A 17,597-nucleotide genomic window follows, 5' to 3' on the forward strand; every position below is an offset into this window, starting at 1 on the left:
CCCATCCCAACTGAGCTCTCCAGGGAAGTGAGTCAATGAGTCCTAGAATATCTCAGGTTGGGAGAGGCCCCTGTAAAGGCCCTTGTCCAGCTGTCCTGCTCAAGGCAGGGTGAACTGGATGGCATCTCTCAAGGGCTCTGCCCACTTTGGCATCATCCACAGAAGGGTCTGAAAGCCACTTTGTCAGCTTGTACTGGGAGACAATAAAGACATTCAACACAGTTGGCCCAACTGCTTGCACTGGAAGATGTCACTAATCAGTGGCCACCAGGAGGACTTGACCACTGCTGACATTTGGTCTTGAGCCCCTGTGGCGTATGATGCACCGACTCTGGGAGCGGATTGAAGGCACGAAGACACTTGAAGACACCTCGAAGACACTTTATTAAAAATCAAGCAAGCCTTTTGTACCTTTGCAGGGGGCTGACGTGTCAGCCTGTAACTGTGCTCAGCAATTTTCCACTCTGGGCTCTTTTTTTATTACAGACACAGCAGCTCAGCAACTCCCTTTATCTACAAGGCCACAAGCTCTGCAGACCACTCCCTATCTTCAAGGTTCTCCTCTTGCTCCCATGGCTTCCTTCCAACAGGCATAACTGTGTCTCTCTCCCAAGGTTGGGTTTCGCTCCCTGACGCCATTGAGCTAGCTCGAGACATAGCCACAAGCTGCCAGCCAACTTCCCACCCACAGTGTCCTCCATTTCTTCACTCCAGAAGTCACCCATCTGCCTATACAGAAAGTGCAGGAGAAAAAGTCAAACCCCTTGCAAAGGTCCAGGTACAAACCATCCCCTTCTTGCCTCAATACGTATGGGTGCAGCAATCCCTTTGATGTCCCACAACTACCTGGAACTGCCTGCAGGAGTATTTCCACCGTCATTTCCCCAGACACTACGGTGAGGATGACCAGCCTGTATTTCTCCCAATTGTCCTTCTTGCTTTTCCTGAACAAAGGCTGGATGTCTGCCTTTTGCCAGGACCCCAGAACCTCCCTGATTGCTCGGACACATTTGAGGGCACCGTCCAGAAAGGGTGCCGTGATCAGACAGAGGCACTTGCAATGAGCCTGCCCAAGGCGGGTGAGATGAATCTCCCTGGGACAGTGGCCTTTGTTCCTGCAGTCACACACAGGAACGGCGGTGCCCTGGGAGGTGTCCCCACCTCAGCTGGCCTCACGCACTGCTGGCGTGGTTGAACCCCAGCCTCACGCACACAGGGGTGCTCAGAGGCACGAGCCCGTCCCTGGCACGTGCGGAGGCAGAGCACTGCAGCGGGCACAGTGACTGCCTGGCCTCCTGCTGCCCCTGCCAGAGGCTGGCAGCACCTCAGCCCGGGGGTGTCGCGCCCTGCTCGGCACCTCGCGGAGATGGCCCTCGTCATGAGCAATGGGCACGGGGACCTCAGTTCAAGGAAGCACGTTGCAGTGCTGCATTCAGGTGGTCTCCCCAAACCCATAACATTTGATGGAGGCCAGCACCATCACAGAGTGCCCGTTGCCTGCCCCTGCCTGCGCTCACAGGACTGCCACGCAGCACGGCGGTGACCAAGCTGCCAGAGCACTCAGGCCTTACACCAAGGCAGGGGGTCAGAAGGGGAGTGTGGAAGTGGAAGGAGGACAGCACTGGAGAGCCAAGTGCTGGTGTTCCCTGGTATTGCTGCCATGCCAGGAACCTTTTCCCCTCCATCTGTGGATACAGGAACTGTCCCTGCAGCTGCAGAAAGGCCTTGGAAGAAAGAATCCCAGGAAAAACATAGTTGTTTAATGGCCCTTTGGCTTTGTTAGATGAGGAGACAACAGGGCAACTTCAGAAAAGAAAATCAGAGAAGGAATTTAGAATGGGGACGACACCTTTATCAGAAATGAAATACCGTGAGCAACTACAACAAATTCAGAAGACAGTCTGGGTCTGTGATAAATTACATTATAAATGCTATTCATAATTTTATTCCTTCAGAAAAACATCCAGCTATCAGTTTGCACATTGCACCCTTGAGCTCCTGGTTCCTCATGCTGTAGATGGCGGGGTTCACTGCTGGAGGCACCACCGAGTACAGGACTGACAACACCAGGTCCAGGGATGGGGAGGAGATGGAGGGAGGTTTCAGGTAGGCAAACGTGGCAGTGCTGACAAAGAGGGAGACCACGGCCAGGTGAGGGAGGCACGTGGAAAAGGCTTTGTGCCGCCCCTGCTCAGAGGGGATCCTCAGCACAGCCCTGAAGATCTGAACGTAGGACAGCACAATGAAAACAAAACAGCCAAATAATAAAGAGGCACCAGCCACAATTAGCCCCACTTCCCTGAGGTAGGTGTGTGAGCAGGAGAGCTTGAGGATCTGTGGGATTTCACAGAAGACCTGTCCCAGGGCATTGCCTTGGCAGAGCGGCAGTGACAGTGTATTGGCCGTGTGCAGCGCAGCATTGAGAAACCCACTGGCCCAGGCAGCTGCTGCCATGTGGACACAAGCTCTGCTGCCCAGCAGGGTCCCGTAGCGCAGGGGCTGGCAGATGGCCACAAAGCGGTCATAGGCCATGACGGTGAGGAGAGAACACTCTGCTGAAAGGAAAAAGACAATCAGGAAGAGCTGTGCAGCACATCCTGAGTAGGAGATGTCCCTGGTGTCCCAGAGGGAGCTGGCCATGGCTTTGGGGAGAGTGGTGGAGATGGAGCCCAGGTCGAGGAGGGAGAGGTTGAGGAGGAAGAAGTACATGGGGGTGTACAGGTGGTGGTCGCACACTACGGTGGTGATGATGAGGCCGTTGGCCATGAGGGCAGCCAGGTAGATGCCCAGGGAGAGCCAGAAGTGCAAGAGCTGCAGCTCCCGCGTGTCTGCCAATGCCAGGAGGAGGAACTGGGTGATGGAGCTGCTGTTGGGCATTTGCTAGCTCTAGGCATATCATACTGTCACAGGAGAAAAAGACAGTGATAATTTAGGGGAGACTTCTGCAAGCAAAATCAAAGCCATTTCCCACAGACCACCCCCCGGTCACACACAGACATCCCTCTCTTTTCTCGGAGACCTTCCTGCAGCTGTGTGGCTGCAGCCCTGCTTGGTGCTGGCCGTGTGGGCGATGAAGAGCAGGGCATCTGCCCACGGGCTCTTGACCAGCCAGCCCCACTCTGCAGCAGTGGGTGGGGGCAGGGACCAGTCCTGGTGTTTAACTTTGTCCTGTGAAACCAGTGCCAACGCAGAAGGGCTGCTCAGCGTCTGCAGCGCCAGTGCTAAGGAACGGGAAGGGTGAAGGCATTTTAAGAGAGTTTTAGTTTTTTTCACAGCTCCCCCCATCTCTCCTGTTGAGTATTCTCGGATGTCAGAAAAGCAGAGCATTTTTGCAGCCCTCAGGTGGAACAGAGTGAGGTCTGTGAGGCAAGAGGATTGCCTGTGGGTGAGTGCCCAGTGAGGGGAGGTGGTCTGTCCATCTGGTTCCCAGTTTCTATGGGCTTGCACCTTCCTGAGATGAATGGTGGCCACACTCCCATGTTACCCTGAAATACCACAAGGCACTGCTGAGAACAGACTGACCCACCACAGACCAGTAAAGGTTGTAGACTTTCATCAGAACTCAGCATCCCACCCACAGCAAAGGATACACAGCTCATTTCACCCTCCCCAACAGCGTTTTCTCCATCACAGAAACTCTACGCCTCTACGTGGGGCTTTCAGATCACTAATGGGTGCGAGGGGACATGTTTCCATTCTGGAGGGCAACGCACTGCTTGGAAGGGAACTTCAAGGAGGTAGCCAAGTGCCCTAACAAGAGCATCAGGTTCAGGGAGAACCAGCCCATTGCCCAGCCCCACATAGGGCATTGCCCACAGCCCCACAGGTGAGAGGAAAGCTGGGACACTTGTTCCCATGGACACACCTGCAGGAGAGGACCCACAAGGTCAGAGTGTGACTCTGCAGCTGAAACACCCAGCCCCAGAGAGCCTGACAGCAAGAGCTAGAGAATAAAACTAACCCCAAAAGGCAGAGAAAGAAGTAAAATTGCACTGATGTTCTAGGTAAGAGTGTCCAGGGCGAGCGTGCCAGGCACTGAGGGCAGCGTTGCCCTTGCCCAGCTCTGCTCGCCACCTCCCACACACCAACATTGCCGGGCAGCTGCTCTCAGCCCCTGTGCTCTGCAGAGGGACCGGGGCACGTGGCTGCAGAGCTGCACCGCGGCTCTGCTGGAGCTCTGGCTGCAGAGGGGGTGGCTCACACCTCGGGACCCCCAGCCCTGAGGGCAGAGGCTTTGCTGGGGGGAGAGCAGCCAGGGGGATGCCTCAGAGAAAGGGGTCTGCACTGCACATGGTCAGAGAGAGCTTTCTGATTCTGCTTTCAACAACAATTCTGTCTGAAGTTTCCTACCAGTCCTTGCAATATCCTGGATGTCAGGAGATTTTCCTTGTGGGAGGTATCTCCCTGTGCCAGGTCTTTCCCTGTCAGCGCTCACAGACCACATCTCTGCCTCTGTGCACTGGCCCCGCACAAACGTGCCTCTCTGCAGGGCACTGGCTGGGCGCAGGGTCCTGTCCGCAGGGGGAAAAGGGCAGCTCAGAACGACCCTGATGGCTCCAGCAAAGGTGCTGCTGCTGCTGTTCATAGGCGGAGGAGTGGCTGAGGGCACTTCAGGAGGCTCCTGGCAGACCTCCTCATCACTCAGAGTTACAGATGGCAGTCTCAGGGACATCTTCAAACTCCAGATCTCCATTAACATTTCTGCCTTCCCTCTCCTGCCCCCAACAACAGAAAGCTGAAAACACAGATTGAGGAGAGCCCTGGATTTATCATAGCAATCCCTGCGCTGACTTTTGATACGAAAAGTCTCATCCAGACATATTCTGAGGGTAACCTATCCTTGTAAGCAGCGCTCAGCCATGCAGCACACTCTCAACAGCAGAGAGATCCTTCCCTCTCGGGGCTCAGTCCATACGCCCCCAGAGCTGTGGGGAGCCCCCCGGCAGGCTGAGAGCTGCCCCTGGCAGGCGGCAGAGCCCCTGCCCCAGCACACAGCCCCCGTGGCTGCAGGGACCCTGCTGGCAAGGACAGCCCTGGGCACCCCTGCCTGCACAGCCACCTTCACAGCCCTGCAGCCGGCCCTGGCACAAGGCAGCCCACATGCCCTGGCCCTCCCACGCTGCAGCAGGGAAGCCCTGCTCTGCAGCACACTGGCCTCCTCCACAGCAAAAGGCTCCCACACGGTCCCACAGGCTGGGGGGGCCCCAGCTGCTGCAGACCCGGCTAGCAACTGCAGAGGCATTGCCCTGCAGCCACACACTTACCGGCTCAAGGGCTCTGCAGATTTCTCCAGCAGGGAGCTCTCAGCAGCCTCCCACCAAGGGCTGCTTTTGAGCTCTCCCTGCCTCCCTCCTCTGCCCCTCTGGGCTCCCTCCAGCTGTCCCTGGGGCTGCAGGGGAACCTGATGGGCAGCAGGATGAGGCAAGCCCTCATGGGCCTTGCCTCACCTGGGGGGACACACTTATTTCCAGCACTGGCAATTCCCTTACTAGAAAAAGTTTTCTGCATGAGCATCAACTTTTGTTAACCCTTCAGTAGCCAGCACAGAAGGAAGACTGCAGCAAAGGATCCAAGTACTCCTAACGGAGCGTGTGTGTACGTGTGTGTCTGGTGGTTCTGCAGGCAGGGCAGGGAGGATGTCCTCAGTGCTTCAGTAAGCCCTGCAGAGCCCATTGCAGCACTTCATTGCACAGTCCAAGGGCTCAAGACTCAGCTCTCCTTTGCCCAGGCCACGTCTCTGCTCTGAAGCAAAGCCTTTGCACCCACGGGCTCGGGGACACTTGGTACCAGGTTGCCTTATGGCCAGGCAGAGCTGGGCTGGTGCCACAGCTGGGGGGCTTCAGCCCAGATGTGCAGCAGTGCCCTCAGCCAGGGGCCCACGCAGAGGCAGCTGGAGCCCGTCCTGTTGCAGACAGAGCTGTGACACTGAGGGAACCAAGTGCCAGGGCAGGTGGCAGAGCTCAGCACAGCTGCTCGGCAAGGACAGCAGCCTCCAACAGGTCCAACATTGAAAATGGAATTTATGCTTGTGGGGCAATTCCAGGGCACCCGAAGGAGTGTTCCCTCCTTCTGCACAGGCCACAGCCTGCCAGTGTGTGACCTGGGGCCTGCACTCTGCTGCTCTCCTGCCTCACTCCCCCTGGGAGATGAGACTCCACCGTTTCTTTGCTCCTAGAACCAAGGTGGACACGAATGATGCAGGGTTTCAGATCCAGGGGAGCATCACAGCTGCTGGCCCATCTGGCAGCTGTGCTAGAATGCCGATGCAAAGAACCTGCAGACACCTAAAGGAGCATTGTCACTGTGCTGCCCTGTGACTGTCGGCGGGTGGTTACTTGACCCCTGGCTTGCAGGATCCCACCAAGCCTCTGTCTCGCTGCTCCCCTCCTTCTTCACTCACCTTGATGTCTATAGGGTTGTTCTCTCACATAATTCTCACTCCTCTCCCGTTGTGTTTTGTCCTTTCTGCCATAGGGGATCACAGAGGTGCCACTAGAATTGCTTATTGGCTCAGGTTTGGGCAGGGGCTGGTCCATTTTGGAGTCAAATGAAAGTGGCTGTTATGGCTGTGGAGTCAGCTCTTGGTCTCTTCTCACCTCTGCCAGCCCTACAAACACCTCCAAACCACTCCCAAACCCCTGCCATGTAAACCCACAGGATCTCTAAATTCCCCAAGAAGATGTGAGGTTATTGATCCTAAGGCTTCCTCACGCTGCTTAAATAAGACTTTTCCCCTTCCTCTCCCTGATTTAGGTTATTTCAGAGCAGAGTTACCCTGAACCACACCTGTGTCACCGGGGCCAAGCTCATACATGTACCAACAAAAATAATTTGATTGTGTCCTAGACCATGGACATCCCGTGATGCAGGGACACTTTGAAAATCATTGGTCTGTTTCTCTATTGCCTCAGCACAGCGATGACTTTCAACAGTGCTGGCTAACTGGGGAGGCCCAACACGGCTGAATGTTAGTCAAGTGGTGCCCACCTACAAGAAGGGTAGGAGGGAGGATCAGGATAACTACAGGCCTGTGCACCTGATCTTAGTGCCAGGGAAGGTTTTGGAGCTGATCATCCTGAGCACCATCGCACAGGAGCCGCAGGAAAACCAGGAGGTCAGGACCAGCCTGCATGGGTTTATGAAAGGCAGGTCCTGCCTGATTAACCTGATCTCCTGCTGGGACAAGGTGACCTGCCCAGTGGATGAGGGAAAGGCTGTGCATGCTGTCTACCTGGACCTTAGGAAAGCCTTTTAGCTCCACCTCCCACTGCATTCTCCTGGAGAAACTGGCTGCTCATGGCTTCGGTGGGTGTCCTCCACGCTGGGTTAGAGCTGGCTGGACAGCCAAGCCCCAAGAGGGGGAGTAAATGGAGTGACATCCAGGTGACGATGGCCCATAAGGAGTGGTGTCCCCCAGGGCTCAGTGCTGGGGCCAGTCCTGTTTCAGAACTTCATCAGTGACCCAGACAAGGGGATTGAGTGCACTTTCAGTGAGTTTGCATACAACATCAAGTGGCGTGGCAGTGTTGATCTCCATGAGGGTAGTAAAGCTCTGCAGAGGCATCTGCACAGGTTGGATCATTTGGATGAGTCCAGTTGTATGAAGTTCAACCAGGAGAAGTGCCCGGTCTGTACTTGGGTCACAACAGCCCCACACAAGGCTACAGGCTTGGGCCAGAGTGGCTGGAAGGCTGCCTGCTGGGGAAGCACCCTGAGGGTGCAGGTTGACAGATGGTTGAGCATGAGCCGTCAGTGTGCCCGGGTGGCCAAGAAGGCCAATAGCATCCTGTCTGGTATCAGAAAGAGCGTGGCCAGCAGGACCAGGGCAGTGATGGACCCCCTGTACTCGGCACTGCTGAAGTCAAACCTGAAACAACGTGTTTCTGTTTTGGGCTCCTCACTTCAAGAGAAACGTTGAGGTCCTGGAGCATTTCCAGAGAAGGGCAACAAAACTGGTGAAGGGTCTGGATCCCTGCTTGGATGAAGAGTGACTGAGGGGACTTGAGTTGTTTAGTGTGGGTAGTAGGAGGCTCAGGGGGGACCTTACTGCTCTCTAGAAGTACCTGAAAGGAGGTTGTAGATGGGGTGGGTAGGAGTCTTCTGCCACATAACAAGTGACAGGACAAGAGGCAAGAGCCTCAAGTTACACCAGGAGAGGTTCAGATTGGATATGAGGAAAAACATCTTCACTGCAAAGGTGCTCAAGCATTGGAACCAGTGAGCTGGTGGAATCACCAGCCCTGGAGGTGTTTCAATAGAGGTAGATGCAATCCTTCATGGCATGATTTAGTGATGGAATTGGCCGTCCTGAGTTTACATTTGGATTTGATGATCTTTAAGGTCTTTTCCAAGCTAAATGATTCTCTGTTTCTGTGCTTCTATGATATTGCAAGCCTACCTAGACAAGTTGCTGAGAAAGTTGGTTTAGATGACCCTGCCTCAGCTGGAGGGGTGGACTCGATGACCTCCAGAGGTTAGTCCGACCAGAAAAAACACCATAGAGCTATAAAGGCATATATAAAATGTGTCAACACAAATAGAGGGGCTGAGCTGAAGATGAGCTTGTGGGAAATGGCTTGTGGGAAAGATATTTGACAAATCTGATGAAACAAGCATGCTTTTCTGTGGTCAGGACCTGGGCCAGAATGAGGGTGATGGAGGGGTGTGGTATTGGGAGGGAAAAACGGTCTCAGGAACTCCTCATGCAGGAGGACGTGCCTGGCTGCGAGGGGCCTGTGAGGTCAGTTCTGCCTCTGGAGGTGACAGGTCAGCATCAGGAACGTGGCTGGGACAGTCCCTCTGCCAAGGGACCCCATAGGCCCCATCCAGGAGAAGGGCTGGTATAGAGGTTGTTTTTGCCTGGGGACATGAGAGGACAGCAGCAGGCACATGGCTTGGTCATGTCTCTGGAAAAAGCTGAAAGGCCAGCAGCAGTTACGTGGTTTGGGAGACCATGTGAGTATTCCTCCTCTCTGGTGAGAGAGCAGAGCATAAGAAAAGGCTTCCTGGCTGCATTCCCTGCTGGAAGGGTATTTTCTGAGATGGTAAACCTTTCCTGGGCAGGGGAAAACAGCAGGAGAGAGGAAAAAATGTCACCAAGTTTCAACTAGGAAAGCAGAGACTGGAGCTCAGCAGGAAGAACTGTCACTCCAGGGGTCCTGCTGCGGTGCGAGGGCTCAGCCAGAGGGAGTCTGGATCAGCCCATGGTTTGTGTTTCAAGGAACAGCCGGTGAGAGTGGAGGTACCTCAGCGAAGGTATGGCAATGTTGGGGTGAGAGCAAGGCAGGGCAGCGAGATGGTGCCTACAGCCTGCAGGGAAACAGGGGCAGGGCTCCAAGCATGCAGGACAGCCTATGGTGGGGATGGCAGAGGGCACTGGCAAGGCTGGAAGGCACCAGTAGAACCCAGGTCTGTGTCCCCTTGGCTGTGGCAGCTGTCTCTGCCTCTGAGGGCCATGACAAGACATGATGTCCTCACGGCACGGGGGCATCGTTGCCTCCTTGCGGCCCCATGGGGAAGCTGGAAGTTGCTGTGCCATTGCTGTCCTTCACGGGGCATTGGATGCCCACCTTCCATGGTCCCCAGGAAGAGCCCTGAGCCCTGTGTGAGGGACAGCACCGACCTCCCCACAGGCTGCAGGTCACGGCTTGGCCTTTCTGCTTCATCAAGCAAGCCAAGGCTTTGCTCAGCAGCAGAGCTGCCTGCACAGCGCCTTTGCCTTCCTGCACTCACAGCCTCCAAGGATGGGCTCTAACAAGGCCATGGGGAGGCTTTCTCAGCCATGGACCTCAGCGGGGCACATTAACGCTTCCAGGGGCTGTGGGCTTTGCTCCTGACTTGGTGATCTTGAGAGGTTTCTTCAGTCTCCTCTGAACACCTGAAGTCCACAGCACCACAGACACCCTGGGCTCATGACGAGGCAGAATGCCCTGACAAGCCCAGTCTCCTCCATCAGGGACATCTGGTCTTCAAGTATGGCTCCTACACTTCATGAGATAAGTTTCAGCCGTACAGTGAAAGAGAAAGGCAGGTAATGAGCACTTTGGGGAATTGATAGAAGGCTTTTCCAATTGCTATTGATGCACAGTGTCTCCTGAGGAGGTGCAGACAGGTAGGAAAAGCAGTCCCTGGAGCTAATCACTGCGTGGACAGCCTTGCTCCTCAGCTCTCCAGCCCCACGATTTCTGTCCTCAGCTCCATGAGACTTACATCACTTGACATCAGATTTCTTCAACCAACTCTGCAGCTGAATATAGCAAATTCTTGGCAGTAATTATTGGCTGCTTTCCTTAGAGAACAGGGTGTACACAGGAAGAAAAGAGGGATTAATTATCGTGTGTGTGTGTGGGGGTAGTGGGTTAGAAATTAATAAATAAAAAATACATTTCTCAGCTGTATAATTGTTAGTTCAAGCAAATCCCCATGAGGTCTATTGCCACTACTGAAGAGTTGCCCATAGGGAAAATTACAGACACTACTGAAAGACAGTCCAGCTTTTCCTCTCTGAACCTTAAAGCAGAAGCTACATAGGTAAAATGGATTGGAGTGATCAAAGAGAAAGAGGAGGAAGGTATCTGGAGATGAACTTCTTAACCCATAGTTGTAAATCAGGAAACCAGGACGTCAGAATATTCCAATTGACTTCAATTTCATAGAAGGCGCAAACTTTCTGGAACTCACGACAAATATTAGAATGTTTTCCAATTTTTTTTTACACATGTATCTGTAGAAATTCTCCCACTTTGATCTACGTATAGGCAACAACTGGTATTAAAACCAGCACAGACTCTGCCTTCAGACGCCAGCTTCATATCTAATGCCATTCCAATTTGCACAGCTCTCGGGGCTATTTCTCACACTTCTTCCTGCAAAGCCTTCATGGCACCTGCAGGGTCCTTGGCCATCTCTTCCATTGCTGTGCATCTCGTTATCGCTGCCTTCTCCAAGTCAGGAACCGCTAACCAAGGAGTAACCGAGGCCACACGCAGGCTGATGATCTGGGCTATCATTATGACACCCATTACATCTGAGAAGCTCATAGGCCACTAGGAGGCACGTGGCCATGAAGGCGAGTTTGAGGTCCCTGGAGTGTCCCGTTCCCTTGGGGGATTGGCCATCAGCAGCCCAGCTGGTTATGGCTGCAGTAAGAAAGGCACTTGGACTCTGAGACAAAGTGTCATTTCAAATGGCCTTGGTTAGAGCAAACTCTCCTCACACAGAGACAATCGTGTCAGCTGTATTCCGTCCCTTCCGAGGCCGGGAACACGGAGTTTCCAGCGTTGGGAGAGTGGTGCAGCAAGTGGTGCAGATCCTGCCTGCAGAAGGGTTATCCCACATTGTCTCCTGTCAGCTCTTGAAGTGTTTTGTGTCAGGGAAACCCATTCTAGTCATCACTTCTCGTGTTCTAAGAGGAGATGTTCACTTGGGAGTTGGTAACTGCAGTGCCAGACAAAGGTAAGGGCGTGCGGTTGGCCATTCACCAGCAGCTTCCTGCAGATTTCTTCTTCCAATATGGCTTGTTCTGCAAGCCAGGGACACACTCAGCACAGCTCAGCCTGAAAGCCAAGAGGTACATGGAGCACAGCACAGGCCTGCTCAGGTTTCCTGTGACACTCATCACTAAGTCCTGCGTGTGCAAAGGTCTTCTGCTCAGATTCTCTCAACCTCCTGATGAAGGTTAGAAGGAGAACGACATCTCCTTTAGACCGCTAGAGAAAGGGACCTTTACTTGAAGGCCTTGGTTGAAGGGAAAGTGGAAGATGATCTGCAGGAGCGGGCTGGAAACTAGGACCATGCGTGGCAATCAGTTAGCTGAAGGGAATGTGCTCGAGCTTGGAGGTCACTAACCCTGGGAAGACCAGGAGTGTGAATAGACACAACAATTAACATGCTGAGCCATGCTGAGAGAGCATAGGGGAGTGGGGGACGGATGCCGCGAAGGAAAGGTAACACCTTGCTGTTAATTGATGGTAGTTAACCATGAGTGGGGGATTGCCTAGTATGAAATGCTTAGCTTCAAGAACCAATCTTTTTAAAACGCACAGCTTCTGAAATGGATATAAACTCGTGCTACTGTACAATAAATTGACATTTGCTTGTATCACCCTGCGTCCCGTCAATCCATCGCAGCAATGAACCCTGACCAACATGGCACAAACGCTTTCTGGACTTGTTTTGAACAAAAGACAAGGCAGGAATGGTGAAAAATGTAGATGGCACCTTTCAGTCAAGAATGGGTGACTCTGGTAAAGTAGAAATCAAGAGCAAGTCAACAAGACAAACTGTAGCAGGGCTGAGTAGAGAGGAAAGATCCCCTCCACCAACCCTTGGGCAGTGCTCTTCCTAATGCAGCCCAGGATGCCATGGGCCTTATTTGAAAGGTGCAAAGCCAGGAGAAGAGGAGGAATTGGGGACACCTAATAACAGCCTTCCCATATCTTCTTGGGTCATATCAGCAGGAAAAGGCAGCCAGGGTCTTGCCTCTTGTGCATGATGGGACTGTGAGGGCCAAATGGGCATCAGCTGAAGCAGGGGAAGACAATGTCCTTCCCCATGAAGACAGTCAAGCAGTGGAGCAGATGTCCCACAGAGCTTGTGCCATGTCCATCCTTGGAGCTTTTCAAGCCCCACTTGAAGGAAAGCCTGAGCTACTTGCTTCAACCCCATAACTGATCGTTCTCTGAGCAGCACGTAGGCCTGGACACCTCCGGAGGTCCCTTCCAGCATGAATGATTCTGGATCTGCATCCACCATGGATCTTGCCTTCATGATGGCAGGGAAATCACTCCGGTTTCCAGCAGCGGTTGAAGCCTAACAGAAAGTGTGTCAGATGACCTGCGACGTTCTTTTCCCACTCCAAGCTTTGCTGCTCAGATGCAGGGCTGCTTGGCTGCTTCCTATGGATTCCTGTTCTTCACCCTTTCCTACCTTTTTCCCTCCTTTCCCATGCACAATTGCTTCTCGGTGACCACCCTTGTATCCTCCCATGCAAGTAGCCCACCTCTCCTTTCCCTTTCCTCCCTGGCCATTGGCTGTCCTCCTTTGCTGATTCTGAGATTTTCACCATAGGTGGCCACTCAGAAGAAGGATTGATCATCCCCCTTGACTCAGCATCATCCCCCTTGACACAGCACTGTTGTGGCCACATCCGGGTGATCTGTGCCTGGGCTTGGAGGTTTCTCATTCTGGAGGAGGGAGGAAAAACTGGAGAGGCTGTGGAGGATGCCTGCCTGGATGGAGCCTGTGGAGACAGACTGAAGGTCCTCAATGTCTTGAGACAGGCAAAGGGGAGCCTCAGGGCACCACAGGAATAGCATGCACCTGCTTGAAGGGGGGTGTCAGAGATAAGGGAGTGATTCCTGATAGTGACAGGAAGAGAAAACCTCCGCAAAGTGCTGCTTGGAAAGGTAAGATTGGATGTGAAGAGAAAGAAATGTCCCTCTGAGGGTTGCCCTCTGATGCCGGAGTTCACCCAGAGGGTGCCTGGATTGTCCCATGGCTTTGAGCTTCAAGGAACAAGCAGGGAGGAGGGGAGAAACTTGAGAAAAGGCAGAGAAATGCGGGTGTGAGGGCTGGGTAGGAAAGCAAGGAAGAGTCCAACCCCCAGAGTGGAAAGAGGTGCCACAAGGACAGTGTAGGGCAACTTGCAGTGGAGATGGCCCAGGGCTGCAGCAAGGCCGAATGGCCCCACAGGGGGCTGAGGCCTCTGTCCCCCTGGCAATGGCAGCTGCCCATGCCACCAAGGCCTGTGACAGGAAACTGGATTTGGAGGGTCTTCTCTTCTGCCCTCCAAGAGCCTGGGGGTCAGGGCTTGGCCTTTCTGCTTCATACAAAAATCCAAATGTGTTTTGCAGCATTACAGCCACCGACACAGTACCTTTGCCTACCTGCAGGTCTGGCCTCTAATTAGCTCCTCTAACGAGTCCATGGGGACGCTTTGTCAGCGATGGCCCTCAGCGGGACCCATCAATGTTTGAAGGTATTTTCAGTGTTGCTTCTGACTTACATTCCTTGAGTGGTTGGTTCAGCCTGCTCTCAGTAGCTCAGGTTCATGGCAGGAGCCCCCAATGCCCTAAGGAGGTATTTGCCTTTTTCTCATTTCCTTCAAGTCTTGAAGAGCTGTGCAGCTAATTGAATCTGTTCCATTCACGTAGGTAAGAGAGAGGATTTCAAAGTGCATTTGAAAGGAATTATTTTTCATTTCATAGGTTATATTTTGCTCCTGATTAGGTTAGAGAGGAGGTTCTAGCAGCAATCTCCAAGCAATAACGATGCAGAGGATCTCCTCAGGATATCTGGACTGGTAGGAATCGCAGTCCCTTGAGGTCTGACACAGGATGGACAACCTTGCTCTGAATGTCCCCAAGACCACCCTTTTTCTCATTGTCCCCTGGGACTCACATCCCTTCTCCTTACATCAGACTTCTCCCCTCAATTCTGCAGGGGGGTGCTGCAGCTCCTTTGCACCATCCCCACCTGTTTGCCTTAGAGGACTGGCTGCACACAGGTGCAGAAGAATTATTCAGATCTGCAAGCAATGTCAAGAAGGATCAAGTGTCATAAATAGGCCAACAGCCTCCACAAGCAGATGCCAATTCCAAGCTGTCTCTGATGAGGTGCCTTTCTGCAAGGGACACTCTCATGAGAAATCTTTTAGGCTGTTAGATACAGAAAGATAGATCTAAACACAAGGGAAGAGCTGGGTAAGGAGACAGTTTGGCTGCAGGATGACACGCAAGTTTTTCCTTCCTGAAGCTGAAAACAGCAGTACAGGTGAGAGGTACCTAAAAGACCAAAGACTAAAGGGAGGAGAAAACTGGTGAATAACTGAAAGAGCCTTTGCTGAGACAATCTGCTGAAAAGATGACTTCAGAAGGCGTCACTGTCTCCTGCCCAGGTGCAAATATGTTAAAGATGAGAGAAAATAAGGGCGTGGTATAACCGTAATAATAATGGTGAAGTCCTGGTATAAAATCAATATTTCCTTGAAGTATCGCTTTTGAAAGCTCCTTGAATTGGCAGAGGTCACTTGTGAGAAAGGACAAGTCAGTGTTGCAACTGTCTTGGAAGGAGTCCAGAAGTGCAGCTCGGGGAACCACAGGCTGCACAAACCCCCCCCATGGTGAGGAGTGTGCCACCAGTTAGAGTCCCCTTGGGTGACATTTCTGGCACCTGAGCGGGTAACTGTCCAGGTGGATTTTCCAAGGGTAAATCCTGCCTCGCCCACCTGACAGCCTGCAGTTGTGCGTGAGGAGCTCCACAGTGGATGTCATTTCCCTCAGCTTCAGCAAAACTCTTGTCATGGTTTTCATCAGCGTTCTTCTGCCCACGTGAGGCCATGACACTCTCGGTGGGAACAGAAAGAGATGGGTAAAACACCAGCTGGATGGGTAGGCTTAGAGAGCAGTGGGGAAGGGCTTACACCCCACCTGGAGGCCACTGGGACATACTGGGGCAGTGTGGGCTGAAGAGGGTCCCAATTGGAAAGTCAGCCAAGTAACGACAATCGCACCAATGTGGCTATATGTCATCCTACTTTATGTAGCAACTTTGTCATATTTATACTTCTAATACACTGTTCACGCGGCAGCTGCCTGACAGTCATTGGTTGTCGGTTACGTATTCATGTTACCTGTTGATTGGTTGTCATGCTGCAAGCGCCTAATAAGGATGTGCTAACCTAGCGGTTTTCTTATCTTGCTTGGCATCCGGCCTTCTTCTTGTACAATGCTCATTATTCTTTATTCTGCCTATTCAAGGACAGTACAAGATCTTGAAAGTAACTTTGTAATCTGCAGGCCAGGGTTATCCAACTCCTGCAAGGGTACAGTGTGCCCTTGTTCTGCCAAGAATTCCCCTACATGTTACCGAAATCTCGGAATGAAGAACTAATCGACACCAATGTGATGTAGATAAGCAGACACTTCTTTATTGACTGCCGGGTGCGTGAGCGAGTCCTCTCACGATCAACGCTCACCAGGTCTCAAAATCAAACACCATATATAATACTTATCATAGATATTCATTAAATATTCATGCATAATCATAACATTTCCCAAAAATCATTAACATATTCTCCTCCCATATCCGATTCTGCGCAATAAAGCTTAGAAAGGTCCAGCAACGGGTCTGGGGTACAATTTGGGTAGGTGGTATATGAGTCGGTGGTCGCGATCTCCCCCGGCCGGAATTACCTTTTACTAATATTCATGGTTTCTTGGCACGTAACTACAAGCTGTTCCAGTCGACTCTCCCCAGTTCCCATTAATCCTACATTCTGACATCTCAATATACTTTCTATATACAAAAGACTAGTTAGATACAAAGGAACCTTTCAACCCTAGAGTTATTACCTATGTTTTAACAATAGTTCAAGGCCCTTCTTCTAGCCTTGATACAGGACGTACAGAAGATCTCATAGCAGCTTTTACTGTGCAACTATAAGTTTCATTAAAAATATTTCTTATCCTTCTATTCTTCAATTTTATAAAATGATTTTATAAAATCAATTAATCAATCAAATAAAGTCAATCAATCTTAACTTATTAACAAATCGATAACATTTCCCCCTTTGAAAGTGTTGAAAATCATTATTTCAATACTTTCACATTATTCATATATCTTTTGTTTCAACATATTTTGGTGATGGATCATGTCTTGATAAAATAGTTGGTACTTCTCTCATAATCATACGATTGACTGCAATTCTATTGGTTAACTGTTTCTTCAAACATGCATATACTAGCATGCTCATCAAAAAGACAATTAATAACAAAACCAAAGTTTTAATTATAGATTGTATCCAAGAGCTCAAATTCCATCCCAGTTTGCTAAAAATTTTCCCAAGCCAATCTTCTGACATATCCTTTTAAATTGCTTCAGTTTCTTTTTCAATTTTTCCTAATAGGTCTAGATCATGTTCCACATCCTGAGTGACATTTGGAATGTGGATACAACAGTGGTCCAATTTATCCTTGAGATATCCACATACTCCATGTTCTTTAAGTAGGAGCATATCTAGTGCCGTTCTATTTGTAAAGTCATTCTGGAGGTTGCCTGTAATTATATATTCAATTCCTTAAACCCCTTTTTGTTAACGTTTGCTAATTTTTCCACTTGACCAGTTAACTTATAAAGCCATGCTCTGTTCCTATATGATGCTATAGGATTTAAAAGTAATTCAAGTGCGCAGCCAATTTTCACTCCTGTAGATGGTTCATTCCAATTATCATCATTTGTCTCGGATCTCTTTGTTCGTTTTAGTTCTAAATTCTCTAGGGATCCTCTAAATGGTGATTTCTTCCAAATCGGACACAATGTTGGCATACCTAAGGTAATTTGTTTCACTTTACCATCTAATGGTAGATGAGTTGTCCAGGTTCCATCACTCAATGCCCAAATTAAATGTCCTGGACTTCGAATAGTAGATTTTCTACAACTAAACAAAGTTCCTCTTCTGACTGTAAAAGTACTGGTTAAATTGAGAGTATTCTTAAGACCTCGACAAAAACAACCATATTTCAAAACAGCGGCCAGCGGAGGAATTCTTTGAATTACTAAGTCTGCATTACTGCAATCATACACTTTTTTCATATTTC

General features: G+C 51.2%; 1 protein-coding gene across 1 annotated transcript; it reads right to left on the minus strand.

Moving 5' to 3' along the window:
- Positions 1 to 1,461: 1,461 nt before the first annotated feature.
- Positions 1,462 to 2,877, minus strand: LOC308057230 (olfactory receptor 14C36-like; the record flags this gene model as incomplete). Its single annotated transcript, XM_080411350.1, has 1 exon — positions 1,462 to 2,877. One exon carries the CDS (start codon positions 2,875 to 2,877, stop codon positions 1,936 to 1,938), a length of 942 nt encoding a protein of 313 aa, XP_080267476.1. The 3' UTR covers positions 1,462 to 1,935.
- Positions 2,878 to 17,597: the final 14,720 nt, after the last annotated feature.

This window comes from Falco punctatus (genome assembly GCF_963210335.1).
Source record: "Falco punctatus genome assembly, contig: scaffold_40, whole genome shotgun sequence".
NCBI lineage: Eukaryota > Metazoa > Chordata > Aves > Falconiformes > Falconidae > Falco > Falco punctatus.